The 26,553-nt window shown below is 41.0% G+C and overlaps 1 protein-coding gene across 3 annotated transcripts in view; it reads left to right on the top strand.

The window, feature by feature from the left end:
• The window catches only part of VPS13A (vacuolar protein sorting 13 homolog A), a 154,319-nt gene that overhangs the window by 114,076 nt on the left and 13,690 nt on the right, over positions 1–26,553 (top strand). For all 3 annotated transcript variants that reach the window (XM_080972149.1, XM_080972148.1, XM_080972150.1), the window contains exons 52-68: positions 752–885; positions 3,115–3,244; positions 3,983–4,215; positions 4,857–5,010; positions 6,873–7,019; positions 9,425–9,506; positions 10,351–10,420; positions 13,454–13,562; positions 14,259–14,372; positions 16,213–16,358; positions 16,452–16,533; positions 16,905–17,018; positions 18,733–18,808; positions 18,916–19,079; positions 20,991–21,036; positions 21,792–21,915; positions 24,299–24,413. In XM_080972149.1, coding sequence (XP_080828275.1) covers positions 752–885; positions 3,115–3,244; positions 3,983–4,215; positions 4,857–5,010; positions 6,873–7,019; positions 9,425–9,506; positions 10,351–10,420; positions 13,454–13,562; positions 14,259–14,372; positions 16,213–16,358; positions 16,452–16,533; positions 16,905–17,018; positions 18,733–18,808; positions 18,916–19,079; positions 20,991–21,036; positions 21,792–21,915; positions 24,299–24,413 — 2,040 coding nt within the window. The remainder of the gene's footprint in view (positions 1–751; positions 886–3,114; positions 3,245–3,982; positions 4,216–4,856; positions 5,011–6,872; positions 7,020–9,424; positions 9,507–10,350; positions 10,421–13,453; positions 13,563–14,258; positions 14,373–16,212; positions 16,359–16,451; positions 16,534–16,904; positions 17,019–18,732; positions 18,809–18,915; positions 19,080–20,990; positions 21,037–21,791; positions 21,916–24,298; positions 24,414–26,553) is intronic.

Below are 26,553 nucleotides of genomic sequence, written 5' to 3'. Positions count from 1 at the left end.
AATTCCACCCCAAGTTAGTTGCACTTAGCTCCCATTGAAACAACTGAGACGTAAGTTAGTCATGATAACCTATCTTTTCATATTGATTTCACTGGAAACTAAGTGCAACTATCTTGGAGTTTAATCCAACAACTAACTAACTTGGAGTGGAAGCCAACAAAGTACAGTCGTACCTTGGATCTCAAATGCCTTGGCTCCTGAACAAATCAGCTCCCAAATGATTGAAACCTGGAAGTGAGTGTTCCGATTTTCGGAAGCCAAACATCCAGCACAGCTTCTGATTGGCTGCAGGATGCTCCTGTAGCCAATTGGAAGCTGTGCTTTGGTTTTTGAACGGTTTCAGGAGTCGAAGAGACTCCCAGAACGCATTCTGTTTGAGAACCAAGGTACGACTGTCATTCAGTTAGTACATTTCAGTTACATTTCATTTGTGCAAAGGAACTTCTCCTTTCTCCTCTTCCTGTGCACCTGCTCCAAATTTACACCAGAGGGTTGGGGGAACTTCCAGAACAGTTTTAAGGAAGGTGCAGTGGTGAACAGGAAGAAGAGAGAAAGGGGATGTTCCGTTGGCACTGCCAGAAGTCCTTCCCTTGGCTAACAACCAGCTCCATATAAAGAAATCAAATGAATACTTTTAAATGAGCAAAATATGCCAAACTAATTCAGCTTTTAGAACTAACATAATTGTTGTGATAATAAATTAGACTAATGAATAAAATCAATTTTAATGCACTGTTTTCATATCTGATAGCTTGGAGGCATTATTGTGGATGTTACACCAGCTGAACATTCAACAGCAATTACATTCTCTAATTATCATGATGGTGCAGCTCCCTTCCTGATAATTAACCATACCAAAGAAGAAATTATTGAATACGGGCAAAGGTACGTGTGGTGAAGGTAGGGGGGGTTGGTTTATTTATTCTACAATAACAAAACACAGCTCCTTCTCCAGTGGTTCCCCTAAACTCACACCACTGCCACCAGTCTCACTTATTTCCTCTGAATCTTTAACTTACCAAGAACCTGGTAGGGTCAGATACAGGTACTACATATGTCAGAGGTATGGAAATATATTTATTACACAATGCCCATTAAAACTTAATTCAAATAAAGAGAATTTATTCACATGATATACAAGATTTCCTTCTAATTCTATAGAACACAGAACACTGTAGGATTTTGTCACATAGTTGCAGCTGGATAACTCAGTCTTGGTAGAGCATGAAACTCTTAATCCTATGGTTGTTGGTTCGAGCCTCGCGTTGGGTAAAAAATTCCTGCATTGCAGGGGATTGAACTAATGACCCTAATGGTCCCTTCCAGCTATACAGTTCTATGATTCTATCTGAGTAAATACTGGTAATCAATAATACAAATTCTTTCCTGTATTATCTTACTAGTGCTTCACTGCCAAACAGGTATTGGGTATCTTAAAGTAGTTATTTGTTCAATTTAGCAAAGCAAGAGAAGACCATAGGATACTTAAGAAGTCGGTTCTGTCTCTGATGGCTTTTAACATCTGACCCTAATTCAGCAATCTTTCCCAGCCCCAGACACTTTACGCATGCTGGTTTTTGAATTCCATTCAAAAAGTGAAGGTTAAACTTCTAGGGAGAACCTATTGTGCATTTGTTACATTTCTATACTGCCCATATAACTGAGAAAACAATTAGATAGGCAGTTTACAGACCATTACTGTTACAAAGTATAACACAGTGTTTTAAATGACAAAAACAAACAAACTAACTGTCAGGGGTTCAGGAGCAGAGGCACAGGAAAGGGAGGAAATAGAGAGCGAGGGGGAGGAGTCCGAAGGTAATGTTAGCGATGACAGCGGTCCGAGGTCTCTGAGTCTTTCCAGCGAATCGGAAGATTCACAGAAAGGGGCTCCCATGGTCAGAGCAAGGGGGGTGCCGAGGGGGACACCCCAGGAAGAAGGGGCCAGAGGGGACTCAGAGAGAAGCAGTTGGAAATCAGGACCAGCGTCCACACCAGAGTGCAGTAGGGGGGAGGAGTCCCAGGCATCGGGATCAGGCGGCGCACTGCCAGTGGGAGGACATGAGTCAGGATTGGCCACGCCTCCATCGGGGAGCGAGGAAACGGTCGAGAGGAAGGTTGAAGGCTGGGCGCGCGCGCCAAGTTCAAATGTACAGGAGGGCGGTGCAGTTGGCAGCCCGGATAGGGAGCCAGGTCCCAAAGCCCGCCGAAAAGACGGGGAGGAGTCAGGGGGGTCAACGTCAGCGTCAGAAGAATCCAGGAAGGAAGGGACCCCGGGGGGTAGCAGGACCCAGAGGAGAAAGGAGAGACGGAAGAGGTGGAGTAAGGCTAGAATCTTAAACTGGTGTACAGGGGGCGGAGACTCAGATGGAGCTTCGCCGATCTAACCATGAGACGTAGAGTTGCACGCAGCAGCTTGAGAATGGAAACTGTAACTCAATAAAGACTTTTGTTTAATGATCGCTGGCTAGCGTGATCCTCTGTGAGCTAGGATCTGGAAGCAGCTCTGACACTAACTAACACTAAAACCAATGTTAAATAAATTAAAACGGCTAAAATCTCTGTGAACAGAGCAATTTAGGCCAACATCTAGCAAGCATAGGAAATAACTTGGTGTAAGAACCTAAAACCACTTAAATAGATATTATAATTAATATTATACCTGGGAAAGCAAAAAGGTTTTCATTTGGTGCCTAAAAGTCCATAGTTGCTACCCAACTCACATCACTTGGCTGAGTAGCCTGAGGAAGTGGTGTCTTCAATGAAGATCTCAAGGACTGGCAGGAAAAAGTCATCCTTCAAGTAGTCTGTCCCCAAGCCATCTAGAAATTTGATAACGGTTACTGAGGACCTGAATGGGTTGGGTTATGACCCTCGTCATGTGACAGAGGCAGGAGAGCAAAGAACTCTGGGAGGCAGGCACAGTCCCCTTCAGTTTTTTCTCTCCTTCCTGATGGATCAGGTCATTTTCTCCCGGCTCTCTCTGACCTTCTCTGTCAGCTGAGTGTTTTTAACTTCAACAGAACTTTATTTCTACTTCTTTACTGTTCTCTCCTGTATCCTTTCTCTTTCTAGTATTGTGATTTACTATGTTTTTCTTGTTTTTTGTTGCAGTTCTTACTATGCAATGGAAGATGTTCTGTCCCCTAATAAAGCAGTTCTGTACACATGGGCTGATCCTGTAGGGTCTAGAACATTGAAATGGAAATGTGGAAAGAGCAGTGGGGAAGTAACTCAGAAAGATGTATGTATGCTGCTATTAATAACGCTCAAATCAGTGTTGTTTATTAACAGTCAAAGAATCTAATACTTAAAATGTTTTGGCGTAGTCAGGAGCAAAGATCCAGCAACTACAGACAAAATCCATGAGTCAATTGGATCTGGGCTATACTTTTCGTTGTAAGATGGTTTGCAGTGACTTATACAGGATTAGCTCTAACCTGACCTACAAGGTTATACAAGATTCCCAGCTAATTGGGAGCTTTGTTTGTAGCTGGTTGAAACCACACTTTCTTTATTGGATGCATAGTTAAGGCCTCATCTGGATCAAGTGACATAATTTTGGTTGTGTACAGATTGATTTGGGGCTATGTTGGGCACTGAACCAGTAGCTGTGCCAGATGTGGATTGCAGCAGCTGATACCTAACAGTAGATGGAGATAAGCCAGAACCATTTTTGAAAAGATTGTAAGTGTATCCAAACTTGCAAATATATTTATTTCAAATATTTTTATACCCAGCCTTCATACAAATCTAAACATAGTTTACAAGAGTAAAATCCAACTTCAGAAAATAAGATATTAAAGGAAAATAAAAGCACCTCACAATGAATTAACAGAGTAAAATACAAAGAAAAACAATCACAGTAACCAAGCAGTCTCTCAGTGTATGGTATCAGTAAACTATAGAATCCTTGGTGAATAAAAGCATTTTCTGGAGACTGTTGTCTTGAAAATGAACATTTGCTTGTCTTCCATTTTAGGACTTGATGACACCTATCCAAGTGGGAAACAAAACTATTTATTTAGTTTCATTTTTTGAAGGCTTGCAGCGAATTATTCTGTTCACTCAAGATGAAAAAGTTTTCAAACTAACATATGAAAGTGAAAAAGCTGAACTGGCAGAACAAGAAATCATTATATCATTACAAGATGTTGGGATTTCTTTAGTAAATAACTATTCAAAACAGGAAGTAGGCTACATTGGCATCACAAGGTAATGTTGCTTTAATTTTAAAAACACAATGTTTTCATTTTAACTACATATGTTTAAAATGCTTGGATTCAAGTGAACCTGCTTCTGGATGATATAACATAAGAATATGGGCATGATTCAGCCAGTTAAACATTTTTAACAGTGCATTTCTATTACTTTCTATTCTGATCTCAATATAACCTTACATCCAGGCAGGTGCATATAGTACAGTATTGTACTCATTTCAGTGGAACAGTATTAGACACATGCTTAAGTCTTCTGTCAAAATGATTAGGATTTGAAAATGCTTAAGTATGGCTGGATTGTGCTCAGTATAAATACAGTAAAGCCTCAATTGGGGCAAGTTAGAATTGTATTAGTTTCAGTACTCTAAAAATGCAGAATAATTTTTGGAGCTTCCAAAAAGTTTTATTAGTGATTAAAGAGATACCGGTACTTTTGGAACTGGAGTTCTTTTTGCTTCTAACAAAGAGCTCAATTTTCAAGGTTAAATAAATTTCAGAGGTATCTTGAAACATCATTATTTATTGGGTTATCAGGTGATAGTTTTGTTCATATATTTTTTTCTGCAAAATATATTGTGTTTGATAACTATCAGGCAGGGTGAAGTTTACTGTTCTATTCTTTATTTTGTTTGCAAGTTCTGATATAATTTGGGAAACGAAACCTAAGAAAAAGTCAAGATGGAGGCCACTGAGTTTGAAACAAACTGAAATGCTGGAGAAAGAATTTAATGACTACTGCGATCACTCACCAACAGAAAATAAAATAGTGGAGCTGGATGATAATACTCCGGTAATGTTAAGGGGAATTTTGGTTGTTGTCCATTTAAAATACATTCGTAACATAAAGCTTAGCATAACTGGATATTGCTCTTTTACTAGAAACTTGTCAGTACGGGGTCATATTCAACTATGTTTTACTCAGACACATTGAAATTAATGAGCATGCCTAAGAAAGTTCCATTAATTTCCATGTGTCTACTCGGAGTAAAATTAGTTGAATCTTCTGCTCCTTGCCTTGACTTTGTGTCCTGCTGTAATTTGTTCCACAACAGAGGCTTACAGCCTGATCTTATTTATATTCACTCCGGGATAAATTCCAGCAAGAGTAATTGCATAGAGTTATGGCTTTCATCTGCCTCCTGCTGTCTGGATGGGGGGAAAGGCATGAGCACCCTGACCCCTGGTTCTCAGCAGTTGTGGTTTTCCTTCATGATCTCTATATTGTCCCACAGTATTCTACCAATGCATCTTGTTAGCATAAGGATTTCTGCTTGTACAATGGGACTTTCCCCCCTTTCCTCACCCCATTCCCCAAATCTCCAGATTTAGGGGGGCACATGGCGGGGGATAGGGGGGAGAACATCCTGTTGTACAAAGAGAAATCCTTCGGCTGATAAAACGTTTGCCTTAGCTCTATGCTGGGTTCCACCCATGGATTCTGCACCTGGGCAGAGCAAAATTTAGAACTTTTTAGTAATAGGTAAAAGTTTATTCTTGACCACCACAAGAGTGAATGCCACTTTCCTCTGAGAAAGTATGAGGTAGGTCCTTTGTTCCTGTTTCTTTTCTTTTTAATTTGTTTCTTCTATTTGTTTCTTCTATTTGTGTTTTGGTCCATTTGCACTGTTGGTGCCTTTGCTGCACTTAAGTGGGCACATGTGTTGCAACAGGCACATTTTTAGAAAGATTCTGCTTATAGTAACCTACTGCCCCACCACCCCACTGCCTTGGTGATAGAGGTATAATGAATATGTGCCCCCATTTCCAGCATTTTATCAAGCATATGTGCCATAACCACTTGTGTTTGCCTGGAACTTCAGTTCAGTGTGACATGCCACCATCATAGACTGGGATGGGGAAGCTTTTTTAGTCCATGACCTTCATTCTCTTGAGGGCTGTATGTTAGTGGTGGGTGGTGCCAGAGGCAAATGTGGGCACAGCAACTAATGTAAATTGTACTTTTATATAGTAGGCTAGTTTATTCACACACCCCTCCCTAGCTTCCATCTTCCTTTAAAGAAGGAGTTGGAGGTGCCTAACAAACAAAAAAATATGTCTAAGGAAGCAATAATAATTTGATTGCATACACCATGCAAAAGGGGATGAGCAGCCAAAGGCCATGTATGTGATCAAATTATTCTTGCTTCTGTTAAATACCCCCAGCTCTACTCTTTCTTTAATGGAAGAGATTGAATCTATTCTCCCAAAGGAGATAGTGGAACTGTTGCTGATTCTACAAGGGCTTCTATTCAAAGCATTCTTCTGTCACCACCCATTCTCTCCAGACAGCTCCTCTGAGTACTTCTTCCTCTTCTGTTTTTCATGTATGTGCATGAGATGTACTAAAATGATGGGGTGACAGAGAGATAGAAAGAGTTGTACACTTCTCTCAGGTTACAGACTGCACATATTTTTTGTTTTGACCACATCTAACATCTGCTAAGCACCCCAGTTGTCTTCTCTTATGTGTCAGAAGCCCTTGAAAGAAAAATGATTCTCTACTGCTGCTTAAGTACTTGCTTAAATGTGTCTCTTAAATAACATTGACACTTAAGTGGTTATATTTGGCTAGATTCTGACTCATGTTGTATTTGAAAGATTTATAAGAAATGGCATTAAGATCTGGACATCTTTTTCCTTTCAATGTGACAGGTCTGCTTGACACCTACTGGTAATAACATGAAAATGCTTCAACCAAATGAAATCCCTGTAAGAAGAAGCTTCTTGCCAGCTTTAAAAGTACAATATAGTACATCTGAACATCAGTCATCCTTCAGAGTCCAGATTTATAGAATACAAGTATGTTTCAAGGTTACCAATAAAGAATATTCAAAACCCTTTAATGTAACATCATAATTGAGACAAGAAAGATAATAAAGTAGCTTTCAGGGTTTTTACCTGAGAATGATGGATGACATTCCTCATAGGGATGCCTCCTGCTGGAAAGAATAGGCAGGGTTCACTGAAGTCTTTTGCCTCCTCTCCCAAGGGAGGGAATCATCCCTCTCACCAGACTGGCCCTGCCTGCAGATGGTGATGGTTGGAGCCTTTTGTTCTCTCTTGAATATTTGGCTTTTCTTCGTCTTGCGCATTTCTTATTGCATATTTTGTGAGTTGTGTTTTTAACTGTTACTACTGTTTTGGTTATATTTTATTTCAGTATATTACTCCTTTGCCCTGTGTGTTTGTGTGTATGCTTCATTTCTTTTTTATTCCGTCCCCCCCCCCCCCGGTTTTTCCCCTTGTTGTCTGAGGGAGAATTGTGTCTTCACAAGGGGCGTTTTGAATTCATCACGGTTCCCTGGGAGCCCTTACTTTGATTTCTGAAGAGCATGAAGCTTAGCAGGTCCCTCATTTACATTTACAATACTGAGCAGAGCCACCATTTTGTTTAAACACTTGTTGCTCATAAAACAACCTACCTAAGTGGGAGCACCATTTTCTCTTTGATCAGAATGTTGCCCGCCCCAACATCACCATTAATTAAGCACTTTTGCACACCAAAACACAGCATCATTGCTTGGTTCCTGCCCCGCCCTGCATCATTGATCAGTGTGCTTTGAATTTCAGCTTTCTTTAATCCTTTCAACATCCTCTGCCTTTTGAATTTCTGGGGGGCTGATCAGTGCACGGACAGTTTGTGCATGACCAGCTTCTTCCTTCCTTTTTGGCTATGCTCCTGCATAATCGTTATGGCTTTGCCTGTTGCTTCTGCGCCTCTGACCATGAAGATTGTAGAGGAGGCTACTAGTCAGACTCCAATGTCACCTTCTCTTGGAGTGCCTGATATTATTAGGCAGGAGCCTCTGATTCACACTCTCATTCTGCAGGTGGGGTGAGTCATGCTGCTTTCTGTGTGAGTCATATTGGTTTCCTCTCATGGGTAGACTTCTGCATTCACAAAGAGGTTAAGGACTCCTTCCCTTGTCGTAAACACAGAAGTCAGAAGCACATAAGGCCCATAGAAAGCCCATAAGGAAAAGAGTAAGCACCATCCTGGAGGTATATGAGGAATGTCATCTGTCATTCCCAGTAAACAGAAATTCACAGTAAGACAAAATTCTGTTTTTACAGATAATGGATTACATGCAACTGAATTCTGTTCAGGACCTGAAATTAATGTGCTAAGTTGGGCTGCAATCCAAAGTTACTCTGGGCTGTGGGGATGAGGTGGGATTCAGCAGAGGCATCCCTCTGCTCACTTCTGCTTCTGCCATCATTCCAGCGGTACAGATAGCCCCATTCATGTCCTGAACATGCATGCAGAAAGTATCTGGAGGTATCTCTACTTGCAGGGTCCAGCACATAACCCCAAAACGAGGTGTCCTGAGGGCAGAGCTGAGCCAGCCCAGTATTGGCTGCATCCTGATCTGCTCTCATAGCCATGGCTAGCCAGTCTGTCTGCCCCACTTTCCAACATGATGAGCTGCCAGACTATGGATGCAGGGATGGTCCTTGAGCCTTGGTCATGACCATTAATTTCAGTGGGACTTCTCTGATTGTGATCAAACCCATGCAATTATGCCCTCTTGACCACTTCATTCTGAAGAACTGGCACTATTACAGGTGCCACATAATAGCCATTCTGCATTTGTAAGAAATTTGTAAGAAATCAATATTTTAATGTGGCAGCATCTACATTTTTGAACTCTGTGACATTTGCCAGGTGCCTTCCCTGTACTCTTTTTGGCACCTGCTAAAAACATTTTTATTTAGACAAGCCTACCCAGATATTTAGAATGCTGTTGTGTTTTTAGTTGATTTATTTTTTTGAATGTTTAAATTGTTTTTACTAATAACCTTGCTGTTTTATTTTTTCCTATACCACTTTGAGGTTTTCTACAACCAAGCTGTATATAAATTTTATAAAATAAATTCAGAAATAACACAATCAGTATAAACTGGGCTTCTTGAAAGCATCTTTAAAATAGAAAACATTTTTTAATTTTTAATTTTCAAATGACAAAATTTGAAAATAGATGTTTTTGCAAAGTGTATTAAGTGCCAAGTATTTTATTCAATTCATCTTACAAATATCAGAATTCGGAATAATATAGGTTAAATGATATACAGATCTTCAACATTTAGAATGCAGCCTTCATGTAATGGAGAAGCTAATAGGAAGTATAATTGTAAATTAGGACAAAAATAAGCATTTGCAAATGAACATCTAACATGCATCATATTGTCATTACCCTTATCAGATACAAAACCAGATTCCTGGAGCCATATTTCCCTTTGTGTTCTATCCTATTAAACCTCCCAAGTCCATCTCCTTGGATTCAGGTTTGTTAATACAGTTTAATGCATTGTTATTATTTTTCTGCATCTGTAATAATTAAGAAGAAGGAAACATTGAGATCTTCATGGGGGGGAAGTCATTCATAGTAGGATTAGAAAACAAACTACATTTTGTTGATGGGTTTGCATAGTCCTAACTTTGCTAGAAGTTGAAATGTCTCAGCATTTCATGAAAGCATATTATGCAAACATTTGTCTTTTCTTTTTTAACAACAATAGGTTCTTGTCAAAGAACAAGACCAGTCAGACATTGCTATATATAGTCTCTTTAGTGACTCCAGTCCTAATCTGGAAGTAATCTGTGGTTTTGCGAGACACAGCTTCTGCCATTTGTATTTTCCATGGTCCTTGTTCTGGGGCAATGAAGGATTCATCACCTTTCCCTGAAATCTGTTAGCTGTAGATAACACTTGCAGACAACATATGATTGTCAAGCAAGAATGTTCTCCTAGGATGGATTGGGAACAGCAAGGGACTCAGTGCCCTTAGGAAACCTAGAACTTACTTTGAGACCTATACAATTGATGCAGTTGGAATTTGAAAATAACTTCTATGTAACTTCATTAAACTGTTCACAATCAGTGTATATCTGCTGAACTTATATTGAAAATATTTGTGGATGTGCACTCCTCATTTTAGAAAGTAGTGTCATTTCTTCCCATATATGCCTCTAATACCTTAGACCATTGGTTTGTCCAACCCTTCCATTATATCCTTTGCAAATGAACTCAGTTCTATATATTATAGTTTACATGTCAAAATAAATTGAATTCTGCATAAGTATGAGTCATTTTTACGCACTCCTGTTTCCTGTTTGGAATTTTCATAGAACCCAAACCCTTTACTGATGTCAGTATTGTCATGAGAACTGCAGGGCATTCTCAAATATCACGTATAAAGTAAGTATATATTCCTTTTTCATTCTTAAATCTAGACTGCCTTTCTACTTAATCCATATGGTTTCAGTTGGAACTTAGTATTAATTTATTTCTGGTGTCAAGCAGGCACTGGATTGGGTAATATCTCTTGTCACATGACAAGGCAGGATCAAAGAATTCTGGAAACTTAGCTCATCCTATCTCCAATTTTCTCTCCTGCCTTGTTGAGAGCAGTCAGCCTTTTTGTTTGCTCCTCATTACTTTGGCCTTTTCTCTTACCTTTGGAGAATGTCTTCATGCTACTTGACTTTAATCCTTTCATTCACACCAGTTAGGCTTATCTGAGCCTAACACCTGAGCTCCTTCAGGGCCCCTCTCCATTCCTTCCAGAGTAGCTGTTGGCTTCACTCCACACACACCCTCTCCCCTCACTTTTTTTTTCTTTTGCAGCCAATTTTTCTACAAAAAACTTAATGCATTTAAAAAACAAAGCAAAAACATTTCTTCCTTTTCTTTGTCTTTTGCTCCCTTTCCTTGCTGCTGCTATTGAGTGGGAGCAATCAAACAGGAAAAAACCCTGAGTAGTTTTACTGCTTGCCTGCAGTTTCCCACCAAAAACACTTGCTGTGATCCGTGGCCTCCCAGCCCCCCCCCCTTCCAGTACAGATGCGTGTATAGCTTTGGGTCTCCTGAAGGGCTATTTTATTGATTTTTTTTCTCCGCTCTACCCATAAATGGCATCAGAGCAGGAGCTGGTAACAGTAACGGTACCTGAACCCTCTCGTGGATACAAGGAAAGTAATAAAGAAGTCTAAGCACATAGACTCTGCTGAAGAGGCATTGCACAGGCAGAAAAGGGGGACCTGGTAAGAGCTACCTCTGTTCCCCCTCTCCCTCTGTGAAAGGCTGCAATGTCTTCTGAAGTACCTAGGGCACAATCCCGGCTAAATGTGTGGGGATTACCTCCACCATCAGAGGAATTGTTTAGTGCCTTTCATTCTTCCTCTTCTGAGGAGGATGAATTTGTGGGCTTTTCAGAAACGGTTGTCCCCTAGGAAATCCTAGTGCTCAGCCTCAGCAACTGGGCAATGCAAAGGGCTTCTTATAGTCTTCTCGAGTTCTGGAACAGATAAGTTCTTATTGACTCTAGTCTAATGATTTTGTCCATTTATCATCTCCAATACAGTGCGAGGTCCCCCAATCCACAAGCGCCTCCCCCCCCCCCGACACATGTAAGCAGCCCTCCAGCCATAGGGCACCGCAGGAACTTGTACTTCCAACTTTCTATCCATATCCTTCCCATCCTCCGGAAAAGACACAACACTCTTTAGATGTTAGAAGGGCACTGAAGGTGCTTTTAGCCAGGACAAAAGACATTACATGTATCCATGCTCTGTTTATATCCTTTCACCTGCTTACATTGGGGAAGAGGGTTACTTCTGCTACTCTATCTTGGTGGATTAGGGCTTGTGTTTGCTTAGTTTATGACACTCTACAGTTGCCCTGTTCTAGCTAATCTGATAGTGCACTCCACTAGATTGGCAGCAACTTCTGCTACTTTCTGCTACCTTTACCAGGCCCTACAAAATAGACCGGTTGGTCTCTGTTGGAAGTAGAGTCCTCTAATGGTTGTTTTTGCTCTAATTGGGAAAGCTGTGGTATGTCCCAACCCAGTGCTTGCATGACACCATAAATAAATACAGTGGTACCTTGGTTCTCAAGCTTAATCCATTCCGGAAGTCCGTTCCAAAACCAAAGTGTTCCAAAACCAAGGTGTGCTTTCTCACAGATTAATCCATTCCAGACTTTTAAAAACAACCCCTAAAACAGCAATTTAACATGAATTTTACTTTCTAATGATACCATTGATCAATAAAATGAAAGCAATAATCAATGTACTGCACTATAAAATAAAACAGTATTGTGCATGATACCTGCACTGATGATAGTCATTGTTTGGATGGAGGGCTTTTATCCATTTCCACAGTCACACAGTCAGTCAATCAGTAGCTGAACTGTGTTCTAGGTAAAGGTAAAGGGACCCCTGACCATTAGGTCCAGTCGTGACTGACTCTGGGGTTGCGGCGCTCATCTCGCTTTATTGGCCGAGGGAGCCGGCGTACAGCTTCCAGGTCATGTGGCCAGCATGACTAAGCCGCTTCAGGTCACAAAAATTAACTGAAAAAGCCTCAAAAACAAAAAATGCAAAATAAATAGCAAAAACAAAAGCACCAAATAATAAGCTCCAAATATCACCTCAGAACACTGCAATCAGAAATGAAAGACTTGAATTACAATGGGGGGACGCAAATTAGCATCGCAACAGTAAAAACAGAAGCTCAGGGCTCAAAACGGAGTATGTTTGGCTTTTGAAGGAAAGTTTGCAAACCAGAACACTGGCTTCTGGGTTTGCAGCATTCGAGTTCCAAGTTGTTCGGGAACTAAGCTGTTCGAAAGCGGAGGTACCACTGTAGTACAATTGGTACTTATCTGAAGTGTAGATTTGTGAGGGTGTCTTGCAGGCCTCTCCCTAATATGGATTACAAAGGGGTCAAAGTAATGTGTGCATTACAGTTGTTAGTTTTAAGGTTCATTAGTTGTGGGAAGTGGGTGCTTCTTTGCTGTATGCTTTCTAACTTTTCCTTCATGCGAGACTCTGGTGACTGTCGAGCTTGGTGAGGGTGTAAACTGGAGATAGGACAGTCCACTTCCCAGAATTCTTGGCTCCTGCCTTGTCACATGACAAGGGATGTTATCCAACCAAGTGCCTGCATAACACCCTCACAAATCTACGCTTCAGGTAAGTACCAATCAAACTTTTTAAAATCACTTGGCCTACAATCCTGTGTACTCCATATTGGGAATAAGCCCCAGCAAATGGTGTGGGACTAATATCTGCCCAAATGTGCATAAGATTGTACTTTAATGTTGTCTTTCATTAATTTTTTTTTATATATATTTTTATGAACTGGTGGATTTTAAAGACAAAGACATTATTAACAAAACAAAAACAAAAAAGCTTCTGCAATGTGACTGTTTTAAACTATTTTGCAGGTATTTTAAGGTCCTAATTCAAGAGATGGATCTCCGATTAGATCTTGGGTTTCTTTATGCATTGGCTGAATTCTTTACATTTGCAGACGAGGTGCCCAAAGATCAAGAGGTACAAATTATTGTTCAATGGAGTTAAAAAGCAACAAACCATAATGTGTGTTGGCTCAATTTTTTCATACACTGTATTGAATATTTTGTACCAAATGGTGCTTAATGAGAAATATGGAACATGTGCTACATTGAACATATAAACAAGGTCAAACACTGTTTGTCATCAAATAAGAAATAGAACATGAAATATTTCTACACATAGACATCAACCCAGAAGGTTCTTTAAACTCAACAGAATAGCTATACCATTTGTCATGAAACTGGTAGCGTATAATTTGGCTTTAAGAAATGCTGGTTTTAAGTTAATGAAGGAGCATCTCCACCCCCATCATTCTGCCCGGACACTGAGGTCCAGCACCGAGGGCCTTCTGGCAGTTCCCTCACTGTGAGAAGCAAAGGTACAGGGAACCAGGCAGAGGGCCTTCTCGGTAGTGGCACCCACCCTGTGGAACACCCTCCCATCAGGTGTCAAAGAAATAAACAACTACCTGACTTTTAGAAGACATCTGAAGGCAGCCCTGTTTAGGGAAGTTTTTAATGACTGATGTTTTAATGTATTTTTAATCTCTTGTTGGAAGCCGCCCAGAGTGGCTGGGGAAACCCAGCCAGATGGGCGGGGCATAAGTATTATTGTTATTGTTGTTGTTGTTGTTATTATTATTATTATTATTTATTATTATTATTATCTTCACAGATAGAACTCTTCAAAAAGGATGTAGAATCTGTACACGAGGAATTGAAGAATATATCATCAACAGATACATCACAAATCAGCCTATATGAATATTTTCATATTTCTCCAATCAAGGTATGTGTATGTCTAAGTAACTAGATTCAGTTGCCAAATAAGCCAGTTGCCAATCTCCCCTTCTTCAGCAAGGTTCTTGAGCAGGTGGTCATGGACCAGATCCAGGTGCTCTTGGAGGAAACTGATTTTTCTAGATCCATTTCAGTCAGGGTTTAAGCCCAGTTTTGGCACAGAAACTGCTTTGGTTGCACTGCATAATGAATTTTGTCTGGAGAGAAACAAGGGAAATGTGTCCTTGTTAATTCTCCTCGACTTCTCAGTAGCTTTCAATATCATCAACCATTGTATCCTTCTGGAGGGGCTGTCCAAGTTAGGGGTAGGTGGCACTACTTTGTGGTGGTTCCAGTCCTACCCACTACTCCAGTGGGTGATGCTTAGGGAGTGCTATTTGGTCCTGTAAAACCTTCAGTGTCGCATTCCTCAGAGTTCAGTGTTTGCTGTTTACCATCTACATGAAACCACTGAGTGGGGTTATATGGAGTCTCGGAGTATGTCAGCAATATGTTGATGGCACACAGTTCTACTTCTCCTTTACATCTGCAGGTGAGGCAGTGGATGTGCTGGACCATTGTCTTGCCTCAGTGATGGACTGGATGAGAGCCAACAAACTAAAGCTCAATCCAGATAAGACTGAGTCACTGTTAGGGGGTGGTTCTGTACTGCCAGATGGATGGGAGATGTCTGCTCTTGATGGGGTTACACTCCCTCTGAAGGAGTGGGTACGCAGCCTGGGGGTACTCCTGGATCCTTTGCTGTCATTTGAGAATCAGATGGGCTTGGTAACGCAGAGTGCCTTCCATCAGCTTCAGCTGGTGGCTCAGCTGTGCCTTTTATCTGGCCAGGAGTAGCCTAACTTCTGGCTATGGTTTGGGAACCTCTAGGTTAGATTAGGGCTGCCTCTGAAGACGGTTTGGAAACCTCAGTTGGTGCGGAATTCAGTGGCCAGGTTGCTCACCAAGACAAGTCGGTTTGAGTATATTACATAGGTTCCAGCCTGGCTGCCAGTTAGTTTCCAGGCCTAATTCAGAGTGCTAGTTTTGACCTATAAAGCCTTAAATGGCTCAGGACCACAATACCTCAAGGTCCTCTATTTCCCATATGAACCGACTCACCATCTGAGGCTCTTCTTTGTGTGCCCCCTCCATGAAAAGTGCGGAGGGTGGCAACAGAAGAACAGCCCTTTACTGTGGTGGCTTCCCATCTGTGGAATGCTCTTCCCCAGGGAGGCTCGCCTGGTGCCTTCATTACATGTCTTTTAGTGCCAGGTGAAAACATTTCTCTATCACCAGGCCTTGGGCTGATTAACATTCTATGGCCTTTTAAATATGTTTGTGGAGGGGGAGTTATTAGTTTTTATTTTATTATGTATTTTGTATTCTCATTTTATATTTTAATGTTGTGAATCGCCCTGTGGTCTTCAGCTGAAGGGTTGTATACAAATTTAATAAATAAATAATAATAGTTTTAGTTTTGCTGCAGCTGATCTTGCAAGACCAGGGCCTCAAAAGTGCACGGCAGCTCTCGTATGGAAGCACTCCACAGCACAAGAGCCCCAGGACTTCTTGTGAGATAGATGCCCAGCACTATATATCCTTACCCCGAGGTCTCATTTGAGGATTTGAAACCTCATATCCATAGTCCTAGTCATACACTTTGTACCATACTAGTTGATGGTTTATATTTTTGTGCAACAGCAGTGGTAAACATTCTTATCAAGCTGACTTATATGTAAGATATAATAATGCAATATCATAGCAAAAATATTTTTAAGATCTAAGGTAGCATCCCACATACTACTGGTGTTTCCCATATTTCATCCCCTCCCCCGCTCTCATTTCAGTTACACTTAAGTTTTTCACTTAGCACTCCTGGAGACGATAGCAACAAGGAAGAGACACGCAAGGAGCTAATTCCAGTTCAGTCCTTAAACCTCTTGTTAAAGAGTATTGGGGCCACACTCACAGATGTGCAGGATGTTGTTCTTAAGTAAGTAGAATATTCACTTAGTTGATTTTAATTAAAGCATTACATACAGAATATATTTTATTTTGCCATTTTAATGTAATTTACTTGTTCTAGATTGGCATTCTTTGAGCTCAACTACCACTTTTGTACTACAGAGCAACTGCAGTGGGCTGTAGTTATGCATTATTCAAAGCAGGTTAGTATATCATGAACCTAACATGAATTGACCATTTTGCTTGGCACCTTCATTACATAACTTTAGGTGCCAGCCAGGAAAAAAAATAAATCTCTTTAACCAGGCATTTGGTTGGTTCTGTGGGTTTTTAAATGTGTTTGTGGGAGGGTTTTGTTTTCATTTTATTACATATTTTGTATTCTCATTTTGTATTTTTCTGTTGTGAACCACCCTGGGAGCATAGGCTAAAGGGTGGTATACAAATTTAATTAATAATAATAAGTAGCTGCGTAGACAAACTCACAAAAATGAGTTATTTGTAGATTCATTTGTAGATTGAAATTATATGCCTTAAATATATATTTTCTATAACATGTTTATTTGCATTTTAGGCTATTAAGCAAATGTATGTTCTTATTCTTGGACTGGATGTTTTGGGCAATCCATTTGGATTCATAAGAGACTTGTCTGAAGGAGTTGAAGCATTCTTCTATGAACCTTACCAGGTGCGTTCTCCACCTAGTTTTTCCTCAAGGCAATCTAAGACAGGCTGTACTAGTATGTAAATATTTACAGTGGAAGGCAACAGCCACTTCACATAAAATTCTGCCAAAAGTGTAGAAAGATACTGAGTTTTCAAAGGCCTAATCACTGTGGAAGGAACAAATTTGTGGTAGATGTCCTTTGGAATATTGCAAGACTGTCATGAGAGCGCCTGGACTAAAATTTGTCATCCAAAAGCTTTATTCCTCTAGTTTATCACCACAACAGTGATTAACATTGGGCTTCAGCAAAGCAAAGAATTTAATTGGACAGTGCCTATATGACATTGAACGACAAAATAATTTGGCCAACAAATTTTGTCAATGGTATGATTATTTCTCACCTAGTCTCCTTGACACATTGACACCCTACTTGCAAAATTTAACAGTTCCAAAATACAGACATGCTTTCACTTATGCAAGATTGAACATACTGTACTTGAGGGTTGATTTCAAAAAATTCCGCTGGAAAACAGTTTGTGTCCATGTGGAGATGGCAGTATTGAATTGCCTGCTTCTTGGGAGAAAAGTGATGACAAACCTAGACAGCATCTTAAAAAGCAGAAACATCACCTTGCTGACAAAGGTCCGTATAGTTAAAGCTATGGTTTTCCTAGTAGTCATGTATGGAAGTGAGAGTCGGACCACAAAGAAGGCTGATCGCCGAAGAATTGATGCTTTTGAATCATGGTCTGGAGGAGACTCTTGAGAGTCCCATGAACTGCAAGAAGATCAAACCTATCCATTCTTAAGGAAATCAGCCCTGAGTGCTCACTGGAAGGACAGATCGTGAAGCTGAGACTCCAATACTTTGGCAACCTCATGAGAAGAGAAGACTCCCTGGAAAAGACCCTGATGTTGGGAAAGATGGAGGGCACAACGAGAAGGGGACGACAGAGGACGAGATGGTTGGACAGTGTTCTCGAAGCTACTAACATGAGTTTGACCAAACTGCGGGAGGCAGTGGAAGACAGGCGTGCCTGGCGTGCTCTGGTCCATGGGGTCACGAAGAGTCGGACACGACTAAACAACAAACTGCTAGATTGAACTCTTTATAAATATTTGAGGAGTGAGAATCTAGGGATCTTGGTGGACCACAAGCGTAGTATGAGTCAACAGTGTGATACAGCAGCAAAAACAAAGCTAATGTTATTCTAGGCTGCATCAACAGAAGTAAAGTGTCCAGATCAAGGGAAGTAATAGTCCCACTCTATTCTGCCTTGGTCAGACCACACCTAGAATACTGTGTCCAATTCTGGACACTAAAATTTAAGAAGAATATGGACAAGCTGTAATGTGTGTCGTGGAGGGCATCTAAGATGACCAAGGGTCTGTAAGCCAAGGCGTATGGGGGAAGGTTGAAGGAGGTATGTTTAGCTTGGAAAAGAGATTGAGAGGAGATACGATACCCATCTTCAAATATCTGATGGGCTGTCACATGGAGGTTTCCAACGAAACATCAGGAAGAACTTTCTGACAGTAAGAGCTGTTCGACAGTGGAACAGTCTCCCTCGGGAGGTTGGATCCTTTCACTGAGATTCCTGCATTGCAGGGGGTTGGATTAGATGACGCTAGAGATCCCTTCCAACTCTACAATTCTATTATTCTTAGCAGAAAAGAACTGGTTGTAGGTTATCAATCAGAATATTTTAAAGATATTTGTCATTCTTCTTCTTAGGGGGCTATCCAGGGTCCAGAAGAGTTTGTAGAAGGAATGGCACTGGGTCTCAAGGCCCTAGTTGGTGGTGCTGTTGGTAAGCAGTCATTTTTCTACACATAGGTAAAAGCTGCAAAAGTATTCTTTGCATTTTTTACTCTTTAAAACATTGAATATTTTTCATCAAATCTCTTATGCTAATAGGTGGATTAGCTGGTGCTGCATCAAGAATAACTGGTGCTATGGCTAAAGGAGTAGCAGCAATAACTATGGATGAAGACTATCAGCAGAAGCGAAGGGAAGCCATGAATAGGCAGCCTGCTGGCCTGAAAGAGGGTATCACTCGTGGTGGAAAAGGCTTGGTATCTGTAAGAAACATCACATAACGTATTTTAATATTGATAGGTTGAATGGTTTCAACACTAGTTCTTCGGCAGATAGAGTTGCAGTCACAAGCTGCATAAATTATATTCTCATTCACATCAGAAATGAACATGATGGGTTTCTGACAGCAGAGTTGCTGCTCCCTTGCAAAAGAGGGAAGAGGCACAGCGATGGGGAGGTTGGTGTAATGCAAATAGTGTGACTGCAAACAGCAGTGACTCAGCTGTCGGGAGGTCTGGTGAGCTGGCCCCACCACACCATTTGCTATTGATCCATGCTCTGATTAAGGTAAGATTGAAAATATTGCTATGATTTAGAGTAAGTGAAAGTTTATATTAGGAATTCAGTCTCCATTATTTTTATGCTCCAGTACAGGCGTAGGCAAACTCCAGCCCTCCAGATGTTTTTAGACTACAATTCCCATCATCCCTGACCACTGATCCTGTTGGCTAGGGATGATGGGAATTGTAGTTAACATCTGGAGGGCTGGAGTTTGCCTATGCCTGCTCCAGTACTTTGGCAAATGAGTGTTCAGACCCCTGGGCTCTCACTTGTGGGGTGCCTCAAGGTTCCGTCCTCTCCCCCATGCTTTTTAACATCTACATTCAGATGCTGGGAGAGATCATCAGTGGATTTGGGCTGGGAGTTCATCAGAATGCGGATGATACCCAGCTCTGCCTCTCTTTTAAATCAGAACCAGTGAAGGCGGTGAAGGTCCTGTGTGAGTGTCTGGAGGCAGTTGGAGGATGGATGGTGGCTGAATTCTGACAAGACAGAAGTACTGTTCTTGGGGGACGGGGTGGGCGGGTGTGGAGGACTCCCTGGTCCTGAATAGGGTAACTGTGCCCCTGAAGGACCAGGTGCGCAGCCTGGGAGTCATTTTGGACTCACAGCTGTCCATGGAGGCGCAGGTTAACTCTGTGTCCAGGGCAGCTGTCTACCAGCTCCATCTGGTATGCAGGCTAAGACCCTACCTGCCCGCGACCTGTCTCGCCAGAGTGGTGCATGCTCTAGTTATCTCACGCTTGGACTACTGCAATGCGCTCTACGTGGGGCTACCTTTGAAGGTGACCCGGAAAACAACTACCGGTAATCCAGAATGCGGCAGCTAGACTGGTGACTGGGAGCAGCCGCCGAGACCACATAACACCGGTCCAGAAATACCTACATTGGCTCCCAGTACGTTTCCGGACACAATTCAAAGCGTTGGTGCTGACCTTTAAAGCCCTAAATGGCCTTGGCCCAGTATACCTGAAGGAGCGTCTCCACCCCCATCGTTCTGCGCGTACACTGAAGTCCAGCGCCGAGGGCCTTCTGGCGGTTCCCTTACTGCGAGAAGCAAAGATAGACGAAGAAGAAGAGTTTGGATTTGATATCCCGCTTTATCACTACCCTAAGGAGTCTCAAAGCGGCTAACATTCTCCTTTCCCTTCCTCCCCCACAACAAACACTCTGTGAGGTGAGTGGGGCTGAGAGACTTCAGAGAAGTGTGACTGGCCCAAGGTCACCCAGCAGCTGCATGTGGAGGAGCGGAGACACGAACCCGGTTCCCCAGATTGCAAGATTACCACTCTTAACCACTACACCGCACTGGGAACCAGACAGAGGGCCTTCTCGGTAGTGGTGCTCACCCTGTGGAATGCCCTCCCACCAGTTGTCAAAGAAATAAACAAGTATCTGACTTTTAGAAGACATCTGAAGGCAGACCTGTTTAGGGAAGCTTTTAATATTTGATGAATTATTGTATTCCCCAGAGTGGCTGGGGAAACCCAGCCAGATAGGCGGGGTATTAATAATAAATTATTATTATTATATAATCAACTTCACAGTCTTAAATCATGCTGAGACATCCATTTTAGAACAAAATTGAGATGCCATTTTGTTTTAACTTACAGGGTTTTGTCAGTGGAATAACAGGAATAGTAACAAAGCCAATAAGAGGTATGATCGTTCTCTCAGTTTGTACTGTGTTATTTGAACCTAAAGCTGCTATTTGCTGAGATATACTTTATGTGAAAAACAAGCTACATTTTTACCGGCTGCTGACAAATGAAGCAAAATAGAAAAAAATAATGTATGTGTACAGTTGTTATAATGGTGTGTCATAGTTTTAATTAGCGCTGAGCCAAAATAGCCTCCTGTCTATCTACCATTTTGCAGGCTGTGATTGGATGGGAGTGCATTTTGATAATATTTAGGAGAACTTACAGAGAGGGGTGAAGTTTTTTCACCATTACCAGCACTTACCACATTCCCTGCTGCTGTTGGACAGCATTTCCCCCTTATTCCTTTAACTTCAGGACCAGACTGAGGGCCGAAAGTACTGCTTGCACTCTGATTTGGATCCAGATATCCTCAGTGTTGCAGGGGGCATGCATTTTGTGAAACCTTTTATACTCTTCCTCTCCCACAGTCCTCCTTTAAGCTGGAAAAGTTTATGAAATAACTCACACCTCAGCCTTAATTGTAGCAAATGATAAAATATGCTTTCTTTAAAAAGATGTTCATTTATTTGTTAGAGTGTGGTGCTGATAACCCCAATTTTGCAGGTTCAGTCCCCGTATGGGGCAGCTGCGTATTCCTGCATTGAAAGGGGTTGGGCCAGGTGATCCTCTGGGTCCTTCCCAACTCTACAATTCTGTGATGCTGTGATTCTATTTTATGTTTTGTTGTTTGCTGCTGTCATTGTTTTCTAGGAGCCCAGAAAGAAGGAGCAACAGGTTTCTTCAAAGGCGTTGGGAAAGGATTAGTGGGAGCTGTAGCAAGACCCACTGGAGGAATAATAGATATGGCTAGCAGCACCTTTCAGGGAATTAAAAGGTAAGAATGTATTTGTCAGGGGTTCAGGAGCAGAGGCAAGGGCAAGGGAGGAAACAGAGAGCGAGGGAGAGGAGGCAGAAGAAAAGATGAGTGATGACGACGACCCGAGATCTCCGAGTCTTTCCAGTGAATCAGAAGATTCACAGAAAGGAGCACCAGTGGCCAGGGCAAGGGGGGAGCCTAGGGGGACACCCCAGGAAGATAGAGCCAGAGGGGACTCAGAGGGGAGCAGTTGGAAATCGGGACCAGCGTCACCGCCAGAGAGCAGGGAAGAGGAAGGGCGCCAGGGATCAAGCGCTGGCAGCTCACAACAGGGGGGAGGGCACGAGTCAGGAGTGGCCACACCTCCATCGGGGAGCGAAGAAACGGTCAGACGGAAGGTGGAAGGTTGGGCGCGCGAGCCAAGTTCAAATGCACAGGAAGGTGGCGCAGTAGGCAGCCCGGAAAGGGAGCCAGGTCCTAAAGCCCGCCGAAAGGAGGGAGAAGAGTCAGGTGGGTCAGCGTCAGCGTCAGAGGAATCCCGGAAGGAAGAGACCCCGGGGGGCAGAGGGACCCAGAGAAGAACAGTCAGGCGGAAAAGGTGGAGCAAGGCTAGGATATTAAGTTGGTGTACAAGGGGCGGAGACTCAGATGGAGCTTCGCCGATCTAACCATTAGACGTAGGGTTGCACGCAGCAGCTTGAGAATGGAAACTGTAACTCAATAAAGACTTTTATTTAATGATCGCTGGCTAGCGTGATCCTCTGTGAGCTAGGATCTGGAAGCAACTCTGACAGTATTGATTACCATTATTTGTGACCACCACCACCACAAAGTGACTGCGCCATACTGTTCACATTTCAGTCCTTGATCAGTAATTTTATTTAAACATTCTTAATAAAATTATCAGCGCTGATAACACAGGTACTTTAAATAAAATGAGAACAATTTCTTTAATTAAAAAAAAATCAACAGTTGTACACATGATAAATTTCATTTTATAATACTTGTATTACTTTTCTTTGAAATATTTCCCCTAAATATGAAACATATTATTAGCTTGGAATAGAAGTACTTGAAAAAATATAATTTTAAATATGTCATTATGTGTTAGTGTGTGTTTCTCAGCTTGACATAGGAGACATCCATGTAGACAGTTGTGTTGGGGTTAGCTAAGTTGCATGTGCTCTGCCCTTTGGACTCCTTCACTTTAATTCCTGTCATTTCCCAAGCCATATGTGTTTTTTCTACTCTACACTATTTTTTTGCCTTTTGAGCTCAGGTTCTTTCTTTTCGCTGTATTTCCCTCTACTTTATTCCTTCTTTGCCTTTTCAAAAAAGTTTTACTAAAAAACAATAACCCTTACCTCTTACTCCATTCTTTTCTTACTGTGCCTTCAGATTGTCATAGTTCATACCAGTAAAAACTACAAAGTAAAAAAAACATAACATAGTAAGAGAATTATGTGAAATTTGCTGTTATGAACTGTTTTGTACCAGTGTGTTTTATTTTCTTTGTGCACTGTGTGAAATATGAACAAGCCAGGGCTGAATTGATATTACCCTTGCTGGTACCTTTCCCGGGAAAATCAGAGGCTCACTATGTCAGGTTCCTACTGGAAGACCGGACAAACGCTAGAACATTAGCAGTGGTGAAGTTTTTATCGTTGGTTGCAAGAACCAATGATCCCTATCTTTAAGCCTGAACAAAATGCTTGTTTAACCTGGAGGTAGGCTGTCTGAACTGTGCATTGCTTTGTAATGATTTGTTGGGTCTCTGGACCGTAATAAAGATTGATTGATTGATTGATTGATTGATTGATTGATTGATTGATTTTCTTTGTGGTGAGAGAGCCTCCCCCATAATAGAGATATTCAGGCTCCCCTGCTCTGTGTTCTCTCCCAGCAATCAGGTCTCCACTGGCTCTTGGTACACCCATGCTATGGGAAATACACCTACTGGAGCTAGAAATATATATAAAAAATAATAATAAAAGGTCCAGTAGCACCTTACAGACCAACTAAGTTTGTTCTTGGTATGAGCTTTCATGTACTTTCATGTACACAGCTACCTACCTGAACCTACTGGAGCTAGTTTTAGTTTGTGGGGTGTCATATCCAGTGGAAAGGGTGTTCACCCTGTTGCAAGACACTAGACAGGAGCAACGACTTATGGGAAGCAGGCTGGACTCCCTCAGTTTTTCCTCCTGTCTAGACGTAGGCAGTACATTCCTACTGACTCAGCTAAGTTTTTTACTAGTTTCAGAATTTGTAATTTGTATTGCTTAGCTATTTAACTTTGTTTTATATGGATGTTTATAATTTATTAAAACATTTTAGAATATTCATGAAAATATTTATTCTATTTCTGTAATGCAAAGGTCTTAACTTTCCTCCCCCTCAGAGCTACAAATGCTTCTGAAGATGTTATGAGCTTGCGTCCTCCCCGCTTCTTTGGTGAGGATGGAGTCATTCGACCATACAGATTAAGAGACGGTGCTGGAAGTCAAATGTTACAGGTGAAGAAACTAAACCTTCAAGGAGACGTAATATAATACACTTTTTACATGCACATACATTCCTCTTCCATACTTAAACATATATTAAAAAAAAAAAATATTAGGAACAATTATTCCTATTTATGCATTCAGGAATGTTTTAGTATTTAGTCAGTGGAGACCATTTTTTCAATTTGCATTAACAGTATATGTTACCTGTTGGTTTCAAGATTATTTGACATTTTTTATTTAAGTTTTTGAAAATAATAATAATCTGCTTTTATAATAACAGGGAATAAGTCAGTCTATCGGCGCATCCTTCTCTCTCCATCTGTTGCATGTGTGTCTGTGTGCAGAACTATGGATTCACATTACTGCATGCTCCAGATGGCCTATATTGTCCCTCTCATTTTCTCTGTGATAGCACGGTCCACAAGACAGATGTGTTTATTAGACCTAAGAAAGCTGCTAGATTTCAAGATAAGAATTTTTAGTTAAAATACATTAGAAATGTAGCTTAGAGAGGCAGCTGAAATAGCAGTCTTTGGCTTGAAGGAATGTGAAAACAAAACAAAAAATCAGCTACTGCAGCTGATTTCACTTTGTTTTAACCCTAGCGTGTGGGATTTTTACTGCAGAGATCTTGGATATCATATAAGCATACTTAAAGTTAAGTACGTATCCTAAGTGCTATTTTTTAGTTGTTTAATAAAAATAGAGATTTGCGAAATGGCCAGTGTGAGGGGATGTAAGTAGGATAACAGATCCAAAGTAGTGGGGGGAAAGCAACAACATCTATATTAAAATGTTTTCTAAAGCCTTAACTATATAACATACACAAATGCCTTAATGAGAAGGGACACAACAAAGAATAAATATTGAGATGAAAAGAAATGCACTTAATCTTTTTGAAATGTTTTTATATTTATAGAAGTCTTTATTTGAAATGTTACTACAGTACTTCAATACAGGTTTTTATTTTATTTAAAAATTATTTTTTATAGTCTATAAAACGCATAGTATTTTGAATATTGGCCATTGTTGACTAGTTTTGATCTAGAACAATTTTTAAAAGAAAAATAAATAAAGGGGTTTATTTTACTATGAAATTGAAACACGATAGTGGGTAGTGGAATTAGTTGTGAGAAATAAGTGTATCGAAATGTTGAGAAACAAAGACTACTGATGGAAGGAGCAAATTAGCTGCAAGATTCTCTCTGGGAGCTCACACACTCATGCCTACCTGCTAAGACAGAGTCTCTTTTAGCATAACGTGTGAACCAAGCCACTGTGTAGTTACTGTTTTCCTTTGTTTGATAAATTGGAACAGTTGAATTGAGAACAATTCCCAGATCCTTTTTGTTAAGTTTTGGAAAGTTCAAAATTGTTAAATCTGTGGCCTCATAGTGAAAAATGGGAATTTGAGTATATTCCCAACAATTGAGCAGCTGCTTCCACGTGTGCATGGAGAACGTCACTCAGTTCACATCCTACTATCTGAAAGTGGTTGTGCAAGCATTTGTCACAATGATTTATTTTTGATTAATTAATACATTTTAGTTTAGACACTCCATATTCAGATAAAGGTTTCCGTAAGTAGATTTACTGTACTTGGGGGTACAGTGAGACAGACATAGAAATACATTCTATAACTCTCCTGTGATTTTGGCAGGAAGGGAACTCTGGTATTGGCACCACCATCCCTAGTAGTACATATACGCTTAGATTTAGTCTGTTGTGATCACATATTAGAACTGGATAAATGGACACGGGCTGAGTCCTGATACCCCTTTCCTGCTGTCATTTTACTGGGAGAGGCAATTTAGGATCATTACAATTGACTGTTCAATTTAGTCTGGGAAACATTGGGGATTCTGGCCAATGATGAGGTGGACTTCACCATCTTCTCCTATCCCACAGTACTTAATTAATTTAAGTAGTGTTGTAAAATTGGCTCACAAGGTGGCTTGATCAGCTTATGTATGGAGTGCTTACATGTGCTCCACCATAAGTTGAAGCAGCTATGGTAAACCAAAGCAGTTATTGTAAACCAGATTTACAAATTGCAGTTCTGGAACTGAATAATGTCTGACTGATACCAGCAATTTATGGTGCAGAACCAACAATTTATGAGTACAGAAACTTTCATATGCAGAGTTTC

The sequence above is a fragment of the Podarcis pityusensis genome (genome assembly GCF_964106645.2).
Source record: "Podarcis pityusensis genome assembly, chromosome: 11".
Classification (NCBI taxonomy): Eukaryota; Metazoa; Chordata; class Lepidosauria; order Squamata; family Lacertidae; genus Podarcis; species Podarcis pityusensis.
This window is presented reverse-complemented; position numbering and strand designations above follow the sequence as displayed.